Source organism: Phyllobates terribilis, unplaced genomic scaffold, assembly GCF_046119375.1.
Source record: "Phyllobates terribilis strain yellow unplaced genomic scaffold, ASM4611937v1 Scaffold_4__5_contigs__length_816908805, whole genome shotgun sequence".
In the NCBI taxonomy this organism is placed as follows: Eukaryota; Metazoa; Chordata; class Amphibia; order Anura; family Dendrobatidae; genus Phyllobates; species Phyllobates terribilis.
The window spans coordinates 784180254-784198541 of NW_027362764.1; the positions used below are offsets into that span (position 1 = coordinate 784180254).

The 18288-nt window shown below is 47.8% G+C and overlaps 1 protein-coding gene across 4 annotated transcripts in view; it reads right to left on the minus strand.

Moving 5' to 3' along the window:
- Window positions 1-1641: 1641 nt before the first annotated feature.
- Window positions 1642-18288, minus strand: part of PTP4A3 (protein tyrosine phosphatase 4A3) — a 60035-nt gene continuing 43388 nt past the window's right edge. For all 4 annotated transcript variants that reach the window (XM_073679948.1, XM_073679949.1, XM_073679951.1 and 1 more), the window contains 5 exons: window positions 9626-10307; window positions 6698-6790; window positions 3946-4076; window positions 2941-3015; window positions 1642-2709 (listed from right to left, as the gene is read on the minus strand). In XM_073679948.1, coding sequence (XP_073536049.1) covers window positions 2592-2709; window positions 2941-3015; window positions 3946-4076; window positions 6698-6790; window positions 9626-9730 — 522 coding nt within the window. In that variant the 5' untranslated portion in view covers window positions 9731-10307 and the 3' untranslated portion in view covers window positions 1642-2591. The remainder of the gene's footprint in view (window positions 2710-2940; window positions 3016-3945; window positions 4077-6697; window positions 6791-9625; window positions 10308-18288) is intronic.

The window sequence follows — 18288 nt, forward strand, 5'->3', positions numbered from 1 at the left end:
GGCGGCATCCACTTGAAAGCACTGTGTGAACAAACCACTTAGGGTATGTTCCTCCCCCCCCACCCCCCTTCAGGAGATTCTGTAGCAAAAACCCTCCATTCTAAATTTGTGAACAAACTAAAAAGCCAACCCACCCGAACAGCCCGCCCAAAAAAGCCAACGCACCCGAAGAGCCCGCCCAATAAAGCCAACGCACCCGAAGAGCCCGCCCAATAAAGCCAACGCACCCGAAGAGCCCGCCCAAAAAAGCCAACGCACCCGAAGAGCCCGCCCAAAAAAGCCAACGCACCCGAAGAGCCCGCCCAAAAAAGCCAACCCACCCGAAGAGCCCGCCCAAAAAAGCCAACGCACCCGAAGAGCCCGCCCAAAAAAGCCAACGCACCCGAAGAGCCCGCCCAAAAAAGCCAACGCACCCGAAGAGCCCGCCCAAAAAAGCCAACGCACCCGAAGAGCCCGCCCAATAAAGCCAACCCACCCGAAGAGCCCGCCCAATAAAGCCAACCCACCCGAACAGCCCGCCCAATAAAGCCAACCCACCCGAACAGCCCGACCAATAAAGCCAACCCACCCGAACAGCCCGACCAATAAAGCCAACCCACCCGAACAGCCCGACCAATAAAGCCAACCCACCCGAACAGCCCGCCCAAAAAAGGTTTTGAGACAGCGCTTTTTCAAAGTGGTCAAAAACTTCCAGATTTTCAATATGAAATAATTTCTAATTTTTTAACAGTTTTTCATTTTCAGCAGTTTTTGAAGCACTTTGGAAAAAGCTTTTTCCTGAAGTTTTTTTTTTTGCAGCCTTTGAATTGAGGAGTTTTTCAGCTTAGATTACAGCAGATTCAATCAGGAGCCGCTCCTAAGTAGTAACACGCAGAGTTTGCATTTTTTTTTTTTAATTATAAAAACACTTTTTGATTTAAAGTACTTTACGGGTTTTTATAGGATAAAAAATAAATACAAAACTCATAAATGCCGTGACTCGAAATGTGAATAGTGAATTAATGATATTTTTTTCAAAAATTGTACAAAAAACAATCAAAGTTATTTTGCAGAATTGTGACCTATTTATATTGAGTATTTTTCCTTTGAAAAAAAAAACACAATCCCCCCCCCCCCCACAAAAAATAACAAAAACACGACTTTTCAATTTAATAATAAACTCCAGTGCCATTTATTTTATTCCGAAATCTTCAATACATGGGCATAATCAAAGTGTTAAAAGACACAAACTCCTCGATGGGACGAAGTCGTCGCAGAAGAATTTTTTTTTTTAATCTTTTTAATTTAAAAAAAAAAAAAATTCTTCAACCGATACAAGAAATCCTCCGGTCGGCCATTTTTACAGAATACGTCGTCAGTCATCTTGTAGAACACGTGATGTGTATAAAAGTGATTCTGTTATATACGGCTTCACAACCATTTTATTATACCAGCTCAATACCTAAAAATGTAAAAAAAAAAAAATAAAAAAAAAATTCAGCACTGAGCTCCCCGACACTCATCCGAATGGCGTGCGTTGTGACCGGTGCGAGCCGACGGCTGTTGCACAACCCTCTGCAGGAAGAGGTAGATTGGACCTGTAGATACAAGTGCTATACGAAGCAGGTGCTGCAGATTTACGGTTATGGAACCACCGTCAGAATTAGTTTTTTTTTTTATATATTTCTTATACATTTTTGTACTTTAAGTTACCCTTCGAGTTCATACAGTCATGAAGGAAACCATTTTCCGAAAGATCAATAAAGAAAAAAAAAAAAAAAAATGTAACAGACATTTATACATGTGAGTCACAATCTCATCATTTTAAAAGTTTTCAAAAGTTTTATAAGTTTGTTTTTTTTATTTTATACCCTCCCGGAGAATCAGATCTTACTTCCCCACCTCTCACCCCTTTTCCATCTGTGACTTAAAGGCTACTGTGACCCCCTACCCCCAAAAAAAACACCCAAAAACCTTCAGTCAGCGAGCGCAGATTTACAAGATGCAAACAAAAAAAAATATCTGCTCTTGTTTTATAGCATCCGCTGGAAATCCCAAGACTTTAGAAATTGATATATAAAACCAGACTTGGTTTGAGCAGATGCCAAATCCACTTTTTTTTTTTATCTCCTCGTTGTGGTTGCTGGCGGCACTTCCAAAAATTTTTTTTGAGATAATTAGAAAACGAAAATATTATGAAATAGATCAAGTTCTCATCTGACGAGAGGAGAAGCGGAATAGTAAGGCTTGGATGTGTCAGACGCTTCCTATGGTGTGTGCACATGGTCCGATGGGACAAGCTTAGGAACCAATGTACCCCTGTTATTCCACAAGGGGGCAGCAAAAATAAAAAATACAAACACGCATATAAAATACACCAGAAGTCATATCTGCACTGTGATCTCCTTCCCTTAGGCTGTATCTGCTGGTACGGGAATATCCGGCGTTTATCTGCCGGACTTAACCCTGTGTATGCTATTGCTGGTACTTCTAGTACTGGCGGATGTTTGTCGGTTGATGGTTGGAGGAAGCTGCGGACTTCATAGCAGAAGCTCGTGTTACTGAGGAGGGGATGGGGCGCCCGTGTGAGCTTTGGCAATGAGTCTGGGCGTCTACATGATGCAGCACTTGTTTTTGTGGTTGTGGGGGTCCTTGAATCGTAGTCTCTGCTTCGGCCGGTATTTTTCCAGGTACGTCAGTTGTTTGCTGTTGATGGCGCCTCTGCGCTTTCTGAAAGTGAAACACATGGCGGTGTCAAGGAGGCAAAACGGAGGGAGGCAGAGGCAAAACGGAGGGAGGCAGAGGCAAAAGTAAAATAAGGAGCAAAAAAGAAGAGTAAAGAGATGAAGGAGTGAAGGAAAGAATAAGCATGAAAGAGGCAAAACAAGGAAAATATACAAGGAAGGTGCAGGAAAGGATTTTTTTTAAAAAGATAGTAAGGTGAGAAGGCAAAACACTTACTGCCGAATGAACTGAATGGCATCTTCATACTTCATCCCGCTCTCGATGAGTGCAAGAGCAACCAGGACGGGAGCCCTAAAAAATACAAAACAAGAATGGATGACCCTGCACGTGGGGCTTTCAATGCAGACTTCTCTTCACGGTTTCGCCCCAACTGTCAATATCTGCCGCCCGTGTGCAGTCGCCCACTATTGATCTCAAATTTTGAGATCATAGATGTAAATTTCAATTATTCCAAATTGCTCTTTGGCTCTAGGACCCAGCGCAGCACATTTTCTGAGATCTGCAGAGTCCAATTTGGGTCGGAGGGTCTCCTTTTACTAAGCAAGGACACGACTAATAATCTCTATAGACTCTGACAGAGGATCCGTCACCAGAGCTCAATTTTCACCTTAAATTCTCTTTCGGATGTTCTGCCCCAAGATCTCTACGGGGGGCTCACTGTGACCTTGTGTTCTCTATTCCAGTCTATTTCAATCCCCAGATGTTCTGGCGCTCAGCCAGAGAACCGCCGTCCTCTCTATGGCCAAAGTAAAGTGCCGCGCCCCATCGGAGAATCCGTCTGCGGAGTCAGAGATTTGACAAATAGACCCCAAAGGGATCATCCATTATGGGCTCACGCTGATCTCCGTTGCGGCGCGTCACTGGCTGTGGTCTGGGTACTGGAGGTTTTGTGGGTCAGTAGATAAGCCCTTTTTCTGGCCAGCCTCCATAACAGTATTTGGCCGAGCTCGGATTCTAGGGATGCGCAGACAGGCGCCGCAGGTCAAATCATTTATCCTAATTCTTGAGGATTTCCACCCAAAACCAGACCTGTATACAAATCAATATTCATCTATTTCTTTTTTTTTTTTTTTTTTTTTTTTTAGTCCGAGACCATCAGAACGGAATGTCTCCTCTTATTGTAATTCGAACAGATTCGCCAACATCAGCTTGCTGATGGTTTCCACTTAGTAACAGTACGGCGCCAAGGTCCTTTTGTAAATTAACGACCACGTTCCTCACCTGCCCAGTCCGGCCACGCAGTGCACGGCCACACAGCAGCCTGGATCTTCACAGAATTTTGCTTTCAGCAAGTTGAGCCAGTCGTCCACGATCTTGCTGGGAGGCGGCGCGCCGTCATCGAAAGGCCAATCCTGCAATTGAAAATCACAGTTCAGTACAAAAAAAAAATAAAAAAATTAAAAATCAACGACAGCGATGCAAATTTCTATAATATCTTTGCGGATGAAGGATCAGATGTTATTGTGATGTCTCCTGTTCTATGTAACCAGTCACGTATCCTGGCTGCTCTCTCCCCCCCTCTCACAGCATTCATAGCTGCATCACCCTCCTCCTCTCTAATTAGCTTTGTTCTAGCAAGAATTTTTTAAGGACTGAAATTGTTCCTTAAACATTTAATAAATCTGCAAGAGAAATGAAAAAGGACAGAAGGAAACTGCCCAAGAAGTTTGCGCTGTCGAGCCGCAGCAGTTTTGGGTGGGGGATGATGTGACGGAAAGTGCAGGAATTCACAGGAAATCGGTCTCTCCTGCCACACAGCTGAGTGCGCAAAATAATGGAAGTGGGATCTTCCAGGAATAACGCCTCTTATATCCTACTGTCCCAGAGACAATGGGGAACTCTCTGCAGTCTCGAGTCCTCACCTCCAGAAAGTGCCGACTTTCTGCAAGTAACGGCAGAGGCGAAGGATAGAAGAATCCTAATTACCACGCAGAGGCTCAGGGCAGGATGACGACCCGTGAAACCAGCTGGCTGACTGGCACAGGTGTCCTGGCCAATGCCCTGAACAGGCAAGATGGTAGCACCACCCAATATCTACTGCCAGCTGCGCATCAATCCCGCCAAAGACGGCTACTGCGAGGAGAATACAATTGGCTTCCAGGAGTTGTCACTGGAGTACAAGGGTGAGAAGGCAGCAACACTTCCCCTCATTCCACAGATGTAAGGAGAGCTGGAAGGTGGCCACGGCCCCAGCGCGCAAGCCAATGACGGGGAAGGGGCTCGGGCCCTGGCAGACAGGCTGGTGGCCACGGCGCTGGCAGGAGAGACATGGGGGAAGGTGGTCTCAGCTCTGGCAGGTGACAGGGGCAGAGGAAGGTGGCCGCAGCTGTGGCAGGTGAGACAGGGGCAGAGGTGAAGGTGGCCAAAGCTCTGGCAGGTGAGACGGGCAGAAGGGGGAGGCGGCCGCAGCTCTGGCAGGTGAGACAGGGGCAGAGGAGGGAGGTAGCCGCAGCTCTGGCAGGTGAGACAGGGGAAGGGGGAGGGAGGGGGAGGTGGCCGCAGATCTGGCAGGTGAGACAGGGGCAGAGGTGAAGGTGGCCAAAGCTCTGGCAGGTGAGACGGGCAGAAGGGGGAGGCGGCCGCAGCTCTGGCAGGTGAGACAGGGGCAGGGGGAGGGGGGGTAGGTGGCCGCAGCTCTGGCAGATGAGACAGGGGAAGGTGGCCACAGCTCTGGTGGGTGAGATGGGGGCATGAGGGAAGGGGGTGGCCACAGCTCTGGTGGATGAGGCAGTGGCAAGTGGCCACAGACAGAAAAAGGACACTATAGACAGGAAAGAGGCAATTAGTCTCAGTGGACAGGAAGAGTGGACTTTGGTCCCATTGAACAAAATAAAGAGAAGGATTATACTCCTGACAATAGAGAAGGACTGTGTTCCAGAAAAAAGAAAAATGAGGAGCAGGTGCAGTCCGTCACCCCCTCCCGGCGCCCGGTCCGTCGACTCCTCCCGGTGCAGTCCGTCACCCTCCAGCGCCCATCCAGATGCCTTTATAGGGTGCAGGAGACCTGGGGTGCCCAGGATAATGCCCATGCTGCCCCTCCGGCCTCATCAGTGATAGATAGAGGCTGGGCATCTGCGGCTGCAGCGAGTCCGGCTATTTATAGTGCCCTGTAAACATGCCAGCGACTGAGCCGGAGATAAGGGCACATTATTGGGATTTCAAAGCAGTCTCATGAGCCGTGAAAACAGGGGTTTTCTTTTTCGCCTAAAAGTGCATTTGGGCTTGGTCCGAATATCTGATGTTCTGGGACGGTCGCCCGGTTCAGAGGATTAATAAGCGGCGGAGGTTTTATAGAGCGAGGCCGCACGGCTCTTCCTGGAAGGCTTCTCTGCTGAAGGGCAACAGACTGGAAAATCGCCCATCAGCAAACAGGCTGGCACTGCCAAGTCTGCCATCCAGGAATCCGCGCAGAGCCTGGTGCTGACACTGGGCACAGGGAGACAGCGCTCTCACACAGCTTTTCTAGAGTCCTGGATGGCTAATCTAAGGGAGCGCAGACTGAATTCGGGTCATAAGCAGCCAACAGGGCGGCCGTGATGATCCAGGAGACTGGGCCAAACCCTACGGCTAAGGGTCAAGGAAAAAGAGCGGAGGAGTAAAGCTCTGTCCTGGGGGGCACAAAAAGGGGCGCTGGGAGTTCTGCTTAAAGCAGCGTTTCCTAAAACAAAATAACTAAGAAACCGTGGCCCCGATGGCGATAAGAATATTACATAAGGGGCCTCAGGTCTCGAGAGCAGAGAGTGAAGTTTCCACTGCCGCAGCCTTCAGCTATTTCCAGCTCTTATAATCAGCGGCGACAAACGGAAAACGCGCCACTTATCAAAGAGCAGAACGTGGGGAGAAAAACAAGAATCCCAAAATATAATAAACACGGAAAAGTACATGTAAAATAAAATCCTAAAACTAAAAATTAGAACTTTTTTTTTTTATGTTAGTGATGAAACCTCCCAAGGTTAGTGGTCCTTGATCTTACCATGACAGTGATGCCGTCTTTCTCCAGAGGGGTCTTGTCGTAGGTCACCTCGCACACCCTCACCACCGTGGTGGCCCCGTACTTCTTCAGATCCTGGATAAGAGACAGAAAAGGTGAAGGAGGCGGCCGAACCCCATAGAGCACTTTGACGCTGGTGGGCTGTAGCCTCGGACAGGACTTCTCTACCTAGGAAGACGTCTTATTCCTTCTACTCTGACATGTTATCTTGACTGTTACATAGGACTGCACATAATTACGTAAGGGGATGGGAAATCACAAATAGCAACCAGGGGTCTACAGGCCCCCAAAACTCCATCACAACCTATCACTCATGAGGGGAGGAAGAGAGCGTGGCAGCGGTGGCGAGTTGCGGCGACCGGAGCAATTTGCATTTGCAAAAAACAAAAAAGTCAGCTCATGCAAATAGTGGATTTCAGCTCCGGAAACAATGACGGGACTGTTTCTTGTTGGGCAATGCAAAAATATGGGGGCAAGAGTCTCACATACAGATCGGAGGAAGCCAATAACAGGTAGTCCGCGGGTTATGAACTAGAAATGTAAGTTGGAACAGGGTCGCAAAAAAAAAAAAAAAATTACTCCCCTTCCGGCCACGCCGCTGCTCGCTGTCCGGTCCTCTTCTTTCCACGCAGCATCTGCGTCCAGGCCTCCAAAGTTCCTCCGCGTCATTAGGACTTGGCACGAGTTCTGATATCACAGCAGCAAGGCAGCCGGAAAGGTGGGTATTTTTTTTTTTCTGGCTTAACTCTTGGCTGCACAGGGTTAATCCAGAGTGTAAACAGGGCACGATTAATTGCAGAAAGCTCTCCCGCCGTCGGATGATAGTTCGCCCTTTTTTTTTTTCCTCCTCTCCAAATCCAATTTATTTTTAGTCTCCGTCAGTTTAGGTTCCCAAACATCCAATAAAGACGAGCGCTGAGCTTGGAAGACATCCACCCTGCGCTCGGGGACTGCAGATGATGGCGGTTCACGCAGCCTCCACAAAAATAGCTCGGTGCTGCCCGCTGCCAAGTCCCCGGCTGTGCACATGACGAGGAGCGCAGCACTGGAGCTTATTGCATTAACCCAATACCTGGCACCTTAGCCAAGCGCTCCAGTTACACCCAAAGCTGCGCTCAAACTTGCAGCTTGCAGTCTGTGCCGACAGCAATCCCCAACAGCTTACCCACTACACTCGGCGCTCGAGTCCTGCGTCTTAGGGAAACACAGGCGGCTAAAAAAAGGGGGATGTTAAAAGGGTAATCCAGAAAGAAAAAAGGACTAATTTTAAGAACCCGTTTACTAACATATTTGCATAATTTAGCCTCCCTGATTCGGGGGCCTGACCGCGTAGTGCTGGAAATGGTGCCGACTTTTCCGAATTGACGAGGCCCCAACACACGGGACAGCGGGCGCTCTGACGTCCCCAATTCTGGGACTATGAATGGACTAGTACAGAGTACAGTGTAGGAATCAGCAGGGGATGCTGGGATTTGTAGTTTTTGGTGAATAACCCTACAGGAAAGCTTTGCGCTGTCAGATGAGGTTTTAGTTTCTTCCGGCATAGTGCCCGGTCACCTGGCGTTGCATCATGGCACCGGATTTTTTTCCTGCTTGGACAGGTGCCATCATGGATGAGCAGACTTGCTCCCACCGCACAGAGAATTATCCTTGCAATACAGTATGGATCAGAAGGAAGTTTGTTTTTCCTTTTTAGGGAAAAGTTAAACTGTCGATGTCATTTCAACAAACTTTTCATAAACTACCAATGAGAAACCTTTCTCCATCTATGAGCCACTTCTCCCCGCCGCCTCCTGAGCTCAACATTCACTCTGAATTACTGCTAACATCTGTAAGAGACTTTCAGCTCACTGAGGAATCACATTACAGCCACCTATTGAAATCTATATACAGGGGAGGTGAAGGGTGAGGAAAAGCAGAGTGAAAGAAAAGCACATACACACACAGATGGTGGTGCCGCTGCTTTCTAGTACACTCTGTACACTGTCTTCCATGTTGCTGTTTTCCAGTGTTTTTTTCTCACCCCAGAGCTGGGTGTACATCTACACTGCTCAGTACTGGTCTACAATGTCCTCTATGCTACTGCTTTCTAGTGTTTTTTTTTCTTTTCCCAGAGCCGGATGTACATCTACACTGCTCAGTCCTGGTGTACAATGTCCTCCATGCTGCTGCTTCCAACATTTTTTTTCTCACCCCAGAGCTGGGTGTACATCTACACTGCTCAGTACAGGAGTGCAATGTCCTCATGCTGCTGCTTTCTAGTGGTTTTTTTTTTAATCTCGCACCAGATCTGTATTGATAGCTACACTGCAGTACAATGTTCTAGCATTTTAGCTCACCCCAGAGCTGGAATCACATCTATGTAGCTCAGTACTGCTGTATAATGTCTTCCATGATGCTGCTTTCTAGCGTTTTCTCTCCCCAGAGCTGTATTCACAGCTACACTGCTGTATAATGTCCTCCATGCTGTTGGTTTCTAGTGTTTTCGCTCACCCTAGAGCTGGATACACAGGTACATTTCTCAGTACTGCTGTAAAATGTCCTACATACTGCAGTTTTCTAGTGTTTTATCTCACCCCACAGCTGGATTCACATCTACACTGTCCTCCATGCTGCCGCTTTCTAGTGTTTTAGCTGTTATGGGGTACCCCATACATAGCACAGACATCTCTACTTCTGTCTTTGGGCTAGTGCGGTTAGACTAAGATGCTGCAGAGGGGAAACTGGGTGAAAAATGAAGGATACAAGTCATATAGGAGACCATAAAAACAAAGTTATTCTGAAACAGGAAGACTTCAAAACATGAAAACATCTCTTAAGGCTCCAATGTTGAATTAATGTAGTACAGAACAAAGTTCTCCGCAATACAGGGTGAAACACAACAAGGTGCGCCTGTCAGCCTTCACTCACCTCTATGAAGGTGTTCAGCGTGGCGTTTGTAGGGTTGTGGGTGATCAGGAAGCGCATGTTTTTGTAGCAGACTTCCACTGGAGCCGGGCGATTAATTCGAGCCATGGCGAAACGTTCAAGAGATACAAAGAGATAAAAACGTACAAAAAAAACCTAACACAAATATTGTGCAAAATATCTTAAAAAAACAAAACAAAAAACAAAACACCCAAACCAGTAAAGGGGTCGGGAGGTTGTATGTAACGGCCCGTGTGCAAGGCTCAGGATCAGTATCCAAACTTCCACGGACACAAACTTTCCAAAAGTTCTTAACACTTAGTTCCCGAGACTTTTCCTTCCATATATATATATATATATATATGTAAAAAAAAAAAATCTTTGTGATGAGTCCAGGCAGCTCAGAGGAGAACAGATGATCCTTTTGGACCAATCACGTTACCCCATCTGGATAAACTGTGAATTTTACAGCCGGGACGGACTGTGACTGGAGACCAGGGTTCCAGAGACGCAAGAGTCTTTTGCTGGAGGAGAACTGTGCACAGAGGCCTCTAATGGTGTGCGCCACCCGTGACCCGGCTCCTGAGCAATGGGCAAAGCGTGAAATTCATGCGGAGAGAGGGTGTTGGGCGTGACAGTATTCAAAAGTGTTTTTCAGCAGCTCCATATATCTCCAAAGTCAGAACTGTAAGAGAAATAGAAAAAAAAAAGTTAGGTATGAGTCACGTCCACTATTCACTATATGCATCACATTTTTACAGCAGTCTGGAAAGCGAGAGGTTCAGAAAGGAAGTGTGTTATACTGACATCTAGAGGTCAATATGGAAACTGCACTTAATTGATTTAACCCCTTTTACTGAGCCATTTTCTATTTTGATTCTTCGCGTCAGTAGCATTATGACAATGGCAATCTGAAGCGCATTTAACTATTTTTATGTGTAAGGTTTAAAGATTAATTCTGAGCACAGACCTTTTAAAAACTCATGTATACGGCGTAATACAGATTTACGTAGTATGAACCTATTTATTATTATAGCGCCATTTATTCCATGGCGCAAACTATGATGCTCCTAGCTTTTCACGAGACCACAATCTACCCTCCCCGGGCGGCCCCTGCATGGCGTGTTATAGAGGCTACAGTAAAAGTTCCCTTACGGTGGCACCTTATGGCGGCACACTGGATCCAACCTTACACATGAACTCCTCCATGTATGTGGAGAACAGCACAGACCTTTTGGCTTGATATGTATGTGTGGGTGCACATCTCCAGAAGCCAATCCCTCGCTGGTGGCAATAATTAGCACATCCAAAATTAGAAGACATTATGCCGAACATGTATCCGTAAGAAACAGCAATGTATCGGGCAGTAACCAGCCCTTATCCAGACTCTACGGCGCATAAAGGTCGGCAACAGACACTGTGGCGCTATATGGCGGCACATTAGAATCAAAAAGTAACTAATACATGGCCTGCTGAAACAATGTAACAAGAATAACGGGGCGATAAAATGGTCTGGTATTTTTGGCTATACAGGGCTCAGCATTCGGAGCACTGCTAGATCTGCAGTAGAGAACACCATGATTTATGAAAACGACAGCAAGTGACACCGCTGGAATCAGAGTCTCTGCTCCTACATCATGCGGCTGTCAGATTACACAGCAAAACTCTGCGGACAGATTCTCTTTAAACTTTTACTTCTGTTTTTGACCCCCCCTAAACAATATATACTGGGGTTGTTGCGTGCAGAACGGTGACCACATGGACTGTCGCCATCAAATGCTGTCAGTAGCAATTAGAGATAGCTCTGATAGAAGCGGATGCCAGCTGTAAAGAGCAGCCAGCACCCACCATGTCTGGAACGGGCACAGCTCCATACATCCGCACCAGACGTAGGTAAGGTTCCTTATGGAGACCCCCGGCTCCGGGCAATGCTCCTTGGGAAATGATATGGACTATAGCTCCCCCAGGAGGAGGCGAGTGGCTCTGTAGGAAGGTGGGAGTGAAGCTGTTCAGGGACCACCGGTCGCTTTCTCATCGCTTGGCTTAGACTGACCACCAGGGTCCTTAAGGCCGGTCTTGTGTGACCCTCCGGCCTTACAGGAGATGAGACCTTTGCGGGCCATCCTCGCCTCTCTGAGGTCGGGGTTTGCAGCCGGTTCCAGTGGGAAGTTCAGGACGGCAGCCGCGGCCTCGGTCCTACACCCGGCTTCCTATATTTAGCCCTGTATTGATCACATGGGCGCCCCGGGGTGAGATACACGATAGCACATGCTTATCAGCTGACTGACAGCGGAGGGGGAGAGCGCAGAACAATGGAGGGTCCCACCCAAGGTGACATCACTCTGGAGTCCCACATCAGGGGCCGGTGCGTCCACCAGGGGCCCGTGCGTCACCGCTCTGTGATCTCCGGCATCTAGTGACCTACATGGGCTGTCATAGCTCGGAGGGCTGTATAGCAGTGAAGTGTTTGCTCCTGGTGCTTACGTGCTGGATTAGGCGGCTCCGCTGTGGGGGTGGGAAGAGGCGAGGTCACCATACCGGACCCCTTCCCAGGGACAGACTGGTCAAACTGGTCAACTTTGGAAGAAAAGTCTGAAAAGTAATGTGTGTGGGGGCTCCTGACTCTTCCCTAACAGCAGATGTCAAAGGAGAGATGGATGGGGTATGTTACAAGACAACATGCCCGATCCCTATCTCCGCAGGGGAGATGAGCGGCATTTGGCAATATGTAATGGGGGGTTGGGATAGATCGTTCTTGGACAAAGTGAGTAAGGAGAAATAGCCCCCATACACGAGTGCCCAGCCATGTGGGGGGACTAAGTGGCGGCCGGACATCTCTGGCAAATTCCAACCACCCGATTATTCCCTCCCCGGATATCACTGCCGGGGAGATTCAGGAGGCCCCCCATATACATCACATCCTGCTGAAATGGAAAAGTCAAGGGGACATAGGGGCTTACTGATCAGTAGGGGTCCGACTGCTGGGACTTGAATTTTTATCCCCCTTGCTCTTCACCATCCAGTCGTCCTTATATTAAAGGGGGTGTCATGTAATTAAAAATAAAATAAAAATATGGCTTCCCAATTCCAGAAACCGCACCACAAGTCTGGTGCTCACAGAGAGGACCAGGGCTGAACTGCAGTACCACACACAACCTGTGCACTCTAGTGTCGCCATTGTTTGTAGCATCCCGATAGTCAGGAGCCCACTACCTCCGAATTGTAGAAGCTGCTGGATTAAACTTAAAGGGAATGTGTGGAGTGAACCATAGGTCCTCCGCCTACAGGAGAAGGTCCTCCGGGTGATGCCGCCTCGGTGGTCGCTGACCAGAGAAATCCCTCGCGGCTCCTCTGTGGGTCTGATGTTACTTGTCAGGGACATCTCAAGAACCAGTGGACATTTAGACATCGGCCCTTGTGGGCACAGCCTCGGGGGAGCTGAAGACTTCTTTACTGTCCAGAGCCTTAGATTAATGGCTTTATATAGTATTTGATGTAAGCAGCCGCTGACCCCCTCTCTACCTGCCAGCGGCTCTCTGTAGACAGACACATGCACAAGCAGAGGGGAGATATACAAATCCGGGTTTTGTGACCATTGCCCCCAACCCTTTACAAGCTGGCCGTGGTGCAGATAGTACCAAGAGGGTGGCAGAGTTTTAACATTACACATACATCATACTTTTTTTTTTGTCGTTTTGCTGCACTGAGAAGACTTGTAAAACTTTTAAAAAGTTCTGGAAAAGTTTTTCCTGTGCCATTAGCAATGGCAAACTCGCAACAAATCTCATTTGTAGTGGATTTATTTTGATCTGCAGGTCCTGGAGGGGAGTGGGTGCGATAAGGAAAGTTCTAAGTTTAATTTAAAAAAAAACAAACAAAATAATTCCCCTCCCTGGCACTCCTGTGGTTCCCTTTGCCCGCTCCCCTGTGAGGACATCTCCTCCCATGTGGCCGCTGTAGCCAATTATAGGAGGTTTGGTGTACAGAGACGACAGGGTACCAAGGAATGGAGCCACAGAGGCACCAGGGGAATATCCCCCCACCCCGAACCCCCCAGAGGATAATCCACACAATTTGGGGCAGCAGAGGAACCTGCGGAATTTGCTCTGGAATAGGAGAGAGCACAGAGGGTGCCAGGATTGCCTCCTGATCGCTGCAGGCACAAAGTATAACGTATAAACCCTGGGGGCCCAGACAGATCCAGCTGAACGTGACATTCATCTCCATGAAGCCCCTCAGCGAGACCCTAACCCCAGGAGCAGAGGAGGACCGGCCGAGAGCAATCATCTATGTTTTCTCCCATCCCATTCACTAACACTGCAGCCTGAAATGCCTGACAACAGTGAGCAATAGACTGCATTCTATTGCAGAGGGTGGGGGGGGGCAAGGGCACCGGGGAAGGTGGGATGGCACTGAGGGGGCATCAGGTCAGAGCAGATGTAAAGGAACACAATCAACAAATACTCAGAAACCATTAGTGACTGCATCCTACACAGCAGACAGGTCTGGCACCAGTAGTGATTACAGAGGACCCCTGCTCCAGTATATATAGAGGCTGTATATACAGAGCTGGCACCAGTAGTGATTACAGAGGACCCCTGCCCCAGTATATATAGAGGCTGTATATACAGAGCTGGTACCAGTAGTGATTACAGAGGACCCCTGCTCCAGTATATATAGAGGCTGTATATACAGGTCTGGCACCAGTAGTGATTACAGAGGACCCCTGCCCCAGTATATATAGAGGCTGTATATACAGGTCTGGCACCAGTAGTGATTACAGAGGACCCCTGCTCCAGTATACATAGAGGCTGTATATACAGAGCTGGTACCAGTAGTGATTACAGAGGACCCCTGCTCCAGTATATATAGAGGCTGTATATACAGGTCTGGCACCAGTAGTGATTACAGAGGACCCCTGCCCCAGTATATATAGAGGCTGTATATACAGGTCTGGCACCAGTAGTGATTACAGAGGACCCCTGCCCCAGTATATATAGAGGCTGTATATACAGGTCTGGCACCAGTAGTGATTACAGAGGACCCCTGCCCCAGTATATATAGAGGCTGTATATACAGGTCTGGCACCAGTAGTGATTACAGAGGACCCCTGCCCCAGTATATATAGAGGCTGTATATACAGAGCTGGCACCAGTAGTGATTACAGAGGACCCCTGCTCCAGTATACATAGAGGCTGTATATACAGGTCTGGTACCAGTAGTGATTACAGAGGACCCCTGCTCCAGTATATATAGAGGCTGTATATACAGATCTGGCACCAGTAGTGATTACAGAGGACCTCTGCCCCAGTATATATAGAGGCTGTATATACAGAGCTGGTACCTGTAGTGATTACAGAGGACCCCTGCCCCAGTATATATAGAGGCTGTATATACAGGTCTGGCACCAGTAGTGATTACAGAGGACCCCTGCCCCAGTATATATAGAGGCTGTATATACAGAGCTGGCACCAGTAGTGATTACAGAGGACCTCTGCTCCAGTATATATAGAGGCTGTATATACAGGTCTGGTACCAGTACTGATTACAGAGGACCCCTGCTCCAGTATATATAGAGGCTGTATATACAGGTCTGGCACCAGTAGTGATTACAGAGGACCCCTGCTCCAGTATATATAGAGGCTGTACATACAGGTCTGGCACCAGTAGTGATTACAGAGGACCTCTGCCCCAGTATACATAGAGGCTGTATATACAGGTCTGGTACCTGTACTGATTACAGAGGACCCCTGCCCCAGTATATATAGAGGCTGTATATACAGGTCTGGTACCAGTAGTGATTACAGAGGACCCCTGCCCCAGTATATATAGAGGCTGTATATACAGGTCTGGTACCAGTACTGATTACAGAGGACCCCTGCTCCAGTATATATAGAGGCTGTATATACAGGTCTGGCACCAGTAGTGATTACAGAGGACCCCTGCTCCAGTATATATAGAGGCTGTACATACAGGTCTGGCACCAGTAGTGATTACAGAGGACCTCTGCCCCAGTATACATAGAGGCTGTATATACAGGTCTGGTACCTGTACTGATTACAGAGGACCCCTGCCCCAGTATATATAGAGGCTGTATATACAGGTCTGGTACCAGTAGTGATTACAGAGGACCCCTGCTCCAGTATACATAGAGGCTGTATATACAGGTCTGGTACCAGTAGTGATTACAGAGGACCCCTGCCCCAGTATATATAGAGGCTGTATATACAGGTCTGGCACCAGTAGTGATTACAGAGGACCCCTGCCCCAGTATATATAGAGGCTGTATATACAGGTCTGGTACCTGTACTGATTACAGAGGACCCCTGCCCCAGTATACATAGAGGCTGTATATACAGAGCTGGTACCTGTACTGATTACAGAGGACCCCTGCTCCAGTATATATAGAGGCTGTATATACAGGTCTGGCACCAGTAGTGATTACAGAGGACCCCTGCCCCAGTATATATAGAGGCTGTATATACAGGTCTGGCACCAGTAGTGATTACAGAGGACCTCTGCCCCAGTATATATAGAGGCTGTATATACAGGTCTGGCACCAGTAGTGATTACAGAGGACCTCTGCCCCAGTATATATAGAGGCTGTATATACAGAGCTGGTACCTGTACTGATTACAGAGGACCCCTGCTCCAGTATATATAGAGGCTGTATATACAGAGCTGGTACCAGTAGTGATTACAGAGGACCCCTGCCCCAGTATATATAGAGGCTGTATATACAGGTCTGGCACCAGTAGTGATTACAGAGGACCCCTGCCCCAGTATATATAGAGGCTGTATATACAGGTCTGGTACCTGTACTGATTACAGAGGACCCCTGCCCCAGTATATATAGAGGCTGTATATACAGAGCTGGTACCTGTACTGATTACAGAGGACCCCTGCTCCAGTATATATAGAGGCTGTATATACAGAGCTGGTACCAGTAGTGATTACAGAGGACCCCTGCCCCAGTATATATAGAGGCTGTATATACAGAGCTGGTACCTGTACTGATTACAGAGGACCCCTGCTCCAGTATACATAGAGGCTGTATATACAGGTCTGGCACCAGTAGTGATTACAGAGGACCCCTGCTCCAGTATATATAGAGGCTGTATATACAGGTCTGGCACCAGTAGTGATTACAGAGGACCCCTGCCCCAGTATATATAGAGGCTGTATATACAGGTCTGGCACCAGTAGTGATTACAGAGGACCCCTGCCCCAGTATATATAGAGGCTGTATATACAGGTCTGGCACCAGTAGTGATTACAGAGGACCCCTGCCCCAGTATATATAGAGGCTGTATATACAGACCTGGTACCAGTAGTGATTACAGAGGACCTCTGCCCCAGTATATATAGAGGCTGTATATACAGGTCTGGCACCAGTAGTGATTACAGAGGACCCCTGCTCCAGTATATATAGAGGCTGTATATACAGGTCTGGTACCTGTACTGATTACAGAGGACCCCTGCTCCAGTATATATAGAGGCTGTATATACAGAGCTGGTACCAGTAGTGATTACAGAGGACCACTGCTCCAGTATACATAGAGGCTGTATATACAGGTCTGGTACCTGTACTGATTACAGAGGACCTCTGCCCCAGTATATAGAGGTTGTATATACAGAGCTGGTACCTGTACTGATTACAGAGGACCCCTGCCCCAGTATACATAGAGGCTGTATATACAGGTCTGGCACCAGTAGTGATTACGGAGGACCCCTGCCCCAGTATATATAGAGGCTGTATATACAGGTCTGGCACCAGTAGTGATTACAGAGGACCCCTGCTCCAGTATACATAGAGGCTGTATATACAGGTCTGGCACCAGTGGTGATTACAGAGGACCCCTGCTCCAGTATATATAGAGGCTGTATATACAGGTCTGGTACCAGTAGTGATTACAGAGGACCCCTGCCCCAGTATATATAGAGGCTGTATATACAGAGCTGGTACCTGTACTGATTACAGAGGACCCCTGCTCCAGTATATATAGAGGCTGTATATACAGGTCTGGCACCAGTAGTGATTACAGAGGACCCCTGCCCCAGTATATATAGAGGCTGTATATACAGGTCTGGCACCAGTAGTGATTACAGAGGACCCCTGCCCCAGTATATATAGAGGCTGTATATACAGGTCTGGCACCAGTAGTGATTACAGAGGACCCCTGCTCCAGTATACATAGAGGCTGTATATACAGGTCTGGTACCAGTAGTGATTACAGAGGACCCCTGCTCCAGTATATATAGAGGCTGTATATACAGACCTGGTACCTGTACTGATTACAGAGGACCCCTGCTCCAGTATACATAGAGGCTGTATATACAGGTCTGGCACCAGTAGTGATTACAGAGGACCCCTGCTCCAGTATATATAGAGGCTGTATATACAGGTCTGGTACCTGTACTGATTACAGAGGACCCCTGCTCCAGTATATATAGAGGCTGTATATACAGGTCTGGCACCAGTAGTGATTACAGAGGACCTCTGCCCCAGTATATATAGAGGCTGTATATACAGAGCTGGCACCAGTAGTGATTACAGAGGACCCCTGCCCCAGTATACATAGAGGCTGTATATACAGGTCTGGTACCTGTACTGATTACAGAGGACCCCTGCTCCAGTATACATAGAGGCTGTATATACAGAGCTG